Source organism: Sphaeramia orbicularis, chromosome 8, assembly GCF_902148855.1.
Source record: "Sphaeramia orbicularis chromosome 8, fSphaOr1.1, whole genome shotgun sequence".
Classification (NCBI taxonomy): domain Eukaryota; kingdom Metazoa; phylum Chordata; class Actinopteri; order Kurtiformes; family Apogonidae; genus Sphaeramia; species Sphaeramia orbicularis.
Window position 1 is genome coordinate 40513383 of NC_043964.1, and position 7136 is coordinate 40520518.

At 40.3% G+C, this 7136-nt stretch overlaps 1 protein-coding gene across 1 annotated transcript in view; it reads right to left on the reverse strand.

Annotated features, from left to right (window-relative positions):
• Positions 1–6970, reverse strand: part of LOC115424713 (nuclear body protein SP140-like protein) — a 32364-nt gene extending 25394 nt beyond the window's left edge. The window contains 5 exon segments of the mRNA XM_030142116.1: positions 345–464; positions 564–729; positions 732–793; positions 2801–2975; positions 6715–6970. Of these exon segments, the coding sequence (XP_029997976.1) occupies positions 345–464; positions 564–729; positions 732–793; positions 2801–2975; positions 6715–6858 (667 nt within the window). The 5' untranslated portion in view covers positions 6859–6970.
• Positions 6971–7136: the final 166 nt, after the last annotated feature.

The window sequence follows — 7136 nt, forward strand, 5'->3', positions numbered from 1 at the left end:
CATGCAAATTCAACTGAATGTGATGGGCGGGATCTACATGAGCAGAAGGGGTGGATTTCTATTGGTAGCTTGCTACAGAATGACAGTATGGCAGGTGCCTGGTCCTCCTGCCCACTTGAACATGGTAAGCAACATAACTTGACCTGTTAAAGACTTTTTAAGCTATTAAATGCATATGTGGAAATTCAAGACTTTGAAGACTTTTTAAGACCCCACAAGAACCCTGAGATAGGCTCCAGCACCCCCCTGACCCCCTCATGGAATAAAAATGGAAAAGAAGATGGACAGTAACAACTTCAAAATACGTTACATCAGACATTTCATGTTCCTTTTCGTCCTCTGACCTTTCGCCAGTCTCTGTCTGTTGAGAAACCCCTCCTTGTCTCCACAGGTCACTGGGATCTGGTCTTTAAAGATGTCCCATGTCCAGATGTTCCCCTTCTCTCCCCTCTTAAGTGGAGACGCTGGACATTTAAAAGGCATTTAGAATTCAACCATGACACAGTCGTCTATGAATTAGTGAAGTATTACAGTAACTAAAGCATAAGTTAGAGCTGACTCACAGAAGCATAATTTCTTTGACTTTTTCTTTTGAGCCGGAGCCGCCTGACCAGACGGACCAGCCTGCTCTTCATCATCATCCTCTTCACCTACACTCCTCGTTTTATTTTTCTTCTTCTTTTTTACTGAGTTTTCTTTTCCATTCTCCTCTTCTGAAGGCTCCTTCCTTTTTTTCCCTCTGTCTCTTCCTTTTCCAATTTCTCAGGTAGTTTTGGCTCAAACTGGAAAGACCCTGAAATTGAATTCAAATCCAGTAAAATTACAAAAAATATTAAAGCTGCAAGCAGCATTGGGCGGGACCTCGCACCGGGCGTTCCGCCTCCCCCGCGATCCGCCTTCCCTGCGATCCACCTCCCGTGACCGTCGACACCTCAGCTCCACTCACACCTCTCCGTCCCCATACCAGTTCCCACCCTTTAGTGTCCGTCCTCCTTACATCTGTACAGAACACCAGCGACCCTCTGCTGAAACCACCATCACCTTTAAATGAGACTTTGATTTTGGAAACGCTACTGTGTGTATGTGCATTTGTTTTGTATGTGAGAGAAAGAATCAGTTTGAAAAATGAATTGAAATTGTATGAATAATTGAGCATAAAAGTGATGATTTCTCAAATTTAAGGCTATTATTTTGGAAAAACCCTATTGTGTGAGCATGTGTGTTTGTGAGAAAGAGTACTTTTGAATGAAGAAACACTGTACAAACAGCTGAGCATTTGGTCATAAAAATGAAAAGAAGTTATGTAATACACATTACTTAAGTTTTTTAATAGGGGTTTTATTTTGAAAAAATCTACTATGCGTACTTTGTAATGTGTGTAAAGTGTCAAATATCCACAATACAATGCAGTAAAACTTGTTTTAAAATGAACGAAAAAAAAAAAAAAAAAAACTTGGGTTGTCTGAGATTTGAACCAGGGTCCTCCTGTTTCAAAGGAAGCAGCTTAAACCACTGTACTACACAGACACTACCAACCACACACTAGCAAGAATTTTATAGGGACTTTGTCATTGTGAAATGTGAAAGTAAACATAGTCTTCAAAAAAATCGCCATTATTCCATAACCGTAGGTCGTATCTGAAAAATTCTTTCACTTTTGGATTCTGCAGACTTATGGGAATTTAATCATGTATAGCTTTTTTGTCAAAAGCCTGAAATGAATAAGCAGTAACTGCAGAAACGTAGAGTAACTTTCAAAGGCAGATTGCCAACTTCCTGTTGGAGTTAGCTCATGAGTGTCAGTGTATGATTTGTCGGCTCAATCAGACCAACATTTTGGCATTTGTTTCATGTTTCTGTGACATTCCTACTGGCCGCTAGGGCCGATTTTGTGTGTTTTTTAGTACATAGGTGGCGCCACAGAGTCCATTTTGGCACCCAAGGGGTTAATTTTGATATTGAATTAAAGTGTTCAGCAGCCATGACATACATGGCAAATTTGGTGAGTTTTGGAGCATGTTAAGGGGGTCAAATGGCAATCTAAAGTGGAAAAAGTATGAAAATAAACAAATTGTCATAAATCAATAACCGTACATCCTATGTCAAAATTTTTTGGATGTGAGCGTTGTGCTGAGTCCTGTGAACGCGTAGATATGTCACATGTGGGTAAAAACTGAAAAGTGAAAAATGAGTTCCAAACATGGCAACTTTGCGGGCTTCTAAAAAAAAAAACTAAGACAGTTATGGAAAAAGTGCAGAGTAACTTTTTTGAGGAGGGTTCATGCTATCTTTTGGTGCTATTTAGAAGGCAATACAACAAACGGTGTAATCGGAGTTAGTTTTAAAAATTTTATTTAGAAAGGCATATTGCAAACTTCCTGTTGGAGATAGGTCATCAGTGTCCGTGGATGATTTGTAGAGCATTGTCCAACCAACATTTTGGCAGTGGTTTCATGTCTGTATGACATTCCTACTGGCCACTAGGGCAATTGCCGTATTTGTTCACATAGGTGGCGCTAGAGAGCCCATTTTGGCACCTATGGGGTTAATTTTTTCATTTTATCAAATTTTTCGCCAGGCCTGACATGTGTGCCAAATTTGGTGAGTTTTTGAGCATGTTTAGGGGGTCAAAATCCAGTTCAAAGTGACGTCGGAAAAAAAAAAAAAAAAAACGAACAAAAAACAATAGGGCCTTGCTTGCAGGCAAGGCCTCTCCCTGTGTGAGCGGGCCTTACCTTTCGGCTCGGTCCCTAACAAGACAGTCGAGTGGAGAATACTAGCAGTTTCTTTTGGGCCTTACCATCTAGAAGGCTGTTGCGTAGCTTTTGTAGGGTGACGTATTGGTTAAGGATGCTGTCCTTAAAGACGCACCTCCAGAACAGGCCAATGTGGTCTGATCGCTCTCTTTCCAACCAGTCCAGAAGGTCATACATGCCGTTCTTCATGTTAGCTTTACTCCTCATGCGACTTACTTTCTGCACACACACAAGGATTGAGATATTGTTGTAAATTAACTGTTCAAAAAATACACAAATACATTCATGAAAAGTCTGATTGCAGCTTTTTTCATCCTGTGTCCTTGACTGACATGTTTCATCCAGTCTGAAAGGTTTGAGACTGAGCTTTTTAAACCAGACAAAGGTTGCACCAATCCAATATTACGATCGAATATCAGCCCCAATATCAGCATTTTAGCTGGATCGAGGATCTGTAAAAGCAACTGATCTATAAGACCAAGCTTTCCCCTTAAAGGGGTCTTACTTTGCTAAACCCACTTTTATTAGTCTTTGGTACATTTATTTGTGTATCTGGACCCTAATAGTTCAAAAAGTTTGAATTTGAACCTTTCAGGTGCTGCAAAACTATCATTATTTGATATTTTATTTTGGTAAAAATTGAGTGGATTTCTACAACCCGTTTCAATTCTTTCTTGATTCATTACATTTTATAACTAGTTATGTCACGACATTTGCACATATAAGGTCAAGACTTCCAACTGACATTTCTTTGAGTACGCCATAATTGTTTGTCAGCAGCAGTGGTTGTAGTCCATACTGAAAACTTATCCAAACTTTGAGCCGATTACCTAAAATGTTCAGTTGTTGGTCGAATGGGACAGAGCAGCACAGCCAACAACCTGGAGGGGGCGGGGCATGAAGTGGCTCATTTTCATTTAAAGGGCCAGCGCTCAAAACAACCTTTCTGGTATCATTAGTCAGAAATAAGGTTGAAGATGGACCTGTGGAGTTGACTTAATGAAGAATTGAGACCCAAGCAGAGCATTTACAGTTTATGCAGACCACAAGGAAAGGTTTTAAAATACATAATTCTATTTTAAAAAGCAAAATATCGCTCCTTTAAAATTTTGGCGACACGGGCTTCAACATATGTGCCAAGAGTTGAATGGAGCTGCTGCAAACACAGACAAGCAACATGGAGCAAAAGTAAGGTATTTATTTTAAAAAGCCCAGTAAATGTGATGGCATTGATAAATGCGGTGAAAAAAGAGGGACTGATGCAGTGGAGGATGAAGGACAGGTAAGTAATAGTGATAGTGTTTGTCGGCCAGCAGCAACTACAGTTACTGCATCACTGAGATGTTTTTGAACATGAAGTACTACTAAAAATGTCTCATTGTCATTAAAAATTAAATTTGAAATGACGGATAATAATGTGTTGACAGAATTTTACGACCCTGTCTGTCTCCTCTGACCTCCTCTCTGCTTCTCCTCTTCTCTGACCTTTTCTCTCCTAATTTTCTCTTCTATTTACGCCCCAGCGAACACATGTTATGGACTTGACTTCTTCCCTGGAGTTTCTGTGCTTTATCGCCTCACAGGTTTTCCCAGGATTGTCACAGGTTTTCCATGGACCAATTCTGGACCTGCTGCTGTGGTCCTTCTTCTCTCCTGCCTTCATCGTCATCACTCACTTATTCATATAGTTGTGATAGTGTTTATTATATAGTTCCACAGATGGTAGAAGTTTCTATTATTTGTACTAACTGTTGTAGTAGTAGTAGTACATCCACTGTTAATACTTGTTATGTAGTAGTACTATTAACAGTCATGGTCCTTTGTTCTGGTCTCTGGTAATTATACTAACACCAGCTGATCTACTTTTGACAGTTCTGGTTCAGTTATCTGTGCATCAACTGCATCCATGTGTCTCCCCCTACTTCCCCTCTCCCCCAGTCTCTCTCTCTCTCTCTCTCTCTCTGTCTCTCTCTCTTTTTCTCCTCCTTTACTCTCTCTCTTTAACCCTAACTGGTAAAGGCAGACGTCCATCCTCCAGCAGTCTGGGTCTGCTCCAGGTTTCTGCTCAGAACACTGAGTGGTGGACTAGACTGGCAGCATTTCCACATTCTGTTCAGCCACCAATATTTAACTCATTTAATTTCCACATGCTTTATATTTTGATAATTCGGAAAATGGACCAAAAGAGAAGCAACAACAAGTGGACGGACGATGAAGAAATTCAGACAGACTTTGAATCACTGACACGAAATGAGCGAGTAAAAGCTGTCGGAGCCAAATATAAGACACAAGCCTAAAGAAATATGAGAAAAGCTGAAGAAATTTGTGCAGGATTAAAAGAAACTAAAGGACCACAACGGTCACAGTGGATCTGACTGTCGAACAAACCAATGGTATGTATATGACAGAAATATTCACTGTTTAGTTGGTTCATGCTGCAATAGTATCAGAGGCACATCAGCTGTTTAGTCAGAAGTGAAGTCCAGTTAACCTAATACTAACTGGTCAACAGTCTGACACTAAACCTAAATCACAGAACTGGATGTATTCGTGTTGTCGCTGTGAGCTGAACACTGATTTATTCTGTATGTTTGTGATTTCCACCTGAAATGGACCGGACTCTCCTCTTTTTCTGAACCTGTGGCTTGTTTGTGTCCTGGTCCAACATCTACTGCTGTTTACAACAGCCCAGGTCAGACAGGTCACGTCATAGTAGTAGGAATCTGTCATCATGTGTTCTGTGATTCATTTTAGCATTTTATTACTTTTCCAGTAAGAAAGTGAAAAAGGGACCGGGACCATTGAGTTCCAGACTGGCTGTCCTGGACCAGCTGGACCAGACCCTGGTCCAAAAGCCTGAACTTTTCACACATGTGTTTATTTCCCTTTTAATCTCAAGGCACCTTTGTTTTGTTTCAATTTTTAATAAAAAAAAAAAAGCCTAATATTGCCTGTTCATTTACAAGACATAACAATATGAGTGTAAGTACTTTTATCAGTAATATGCAGTCAAATTCAATGCAGGCATTTGAGTAAATCTGTCTGACTTTAGGGTTGAACCTGGACTATATCTGTAAAACAATAGAAATGAAACAGAACCATCCATCACACTGAAAGTTAGACCTGATTTAGTTTAAGGAATGAGAAGATGAAAATACATGTTCTACCATTTTTAAATACAAATTAAGGATATGTAATGATGGTTAACTTCATTTAAAATGTTTTCCAGATGGATTCAACAACCAGTAAAATGTTAAACCCAAACTGTCCACTTACAGTACTGTGTTATTTTATTACACTAAAGGTTAGTTTGTGAATGGACATGAACCGGCCTACAGGTTCTGTTAATGCTCCCTCATACATCATCAACCTGATTTGAATAAATTACACTGAACTTCCAGGTGTGGTGGAAACACAATTACCAGGAACTCTTTTACCCCAAAAAGTTCCTGGTAAATAAGTTCCTGGGGCTTTTGGTGGGAAAGGGTCTATTATTATAATGTAATTTGACTTTTTTCACTGGTATTATTTTACTGGTCCGGCCCACTTGAGATCATATTGGGGTGAATGTGGCCCCTGAACTAAAATGAGTTTGACACCCCTGTTCTATGGTAAAACCGAGACCTGGGTGAGTACATTTCGTTCTAACATGTACCACTGACTGAACCACAACAAAGCTGAGTCTGATTCTGATTATATGTCTTTCCTACTTTTTGTAATTTCTTGATATAATGTGGTGGACTATACCATGGAAACTGTCCACTGATGTCATCTTGAAGAATTCTTCACTATCATTTCAGTTTTAATGAAACCATGTCATTTGGCTTTTACGCAAGTGTGCGTAATAAAGGCGCACCTTCTCCACTTTCCCACTGGTGCGTTTTTCATTACGATGCATATTTATGTGAGGAGGAGGAAGAGGAGGGTAGTGTACTGCGTGTCTCCTGTAGACCCCCACCTTGTATCGGTCCTCTGGGATGAGGTTGTAATCCCTCAGCTGGTTCAGGAGGGTTTGCGGATTCTCCATCAGGGACATCTCTGTTTTGTGGCGGTGGAAAAAGCGCAGCAGCTCCTCATGTTCCATGAATTCTATCGGATCCATCCCGACGCAGTGTAGGTTGTTACAGTAAAACAGACCCAGTGGCAGACTAAAACCTCTGCAAATACTGATCCACAGCACCGTTCACACTACTGCCCACAGTGGAGTACTTCAGGGGCTGCTTCCTGCTCCTGTATATTATTTGCAAATGCGTGTGGAGAGTTGAGTGTCCGCATCTCAGTCTGTCTGTGCGCAGTCGGATTTGCAAATATGTAAATGAATCTGTAAATGCGTGATGAGATTTGTGTGTCTGTACAACAATCTGCAAAAGTGTAAAACAA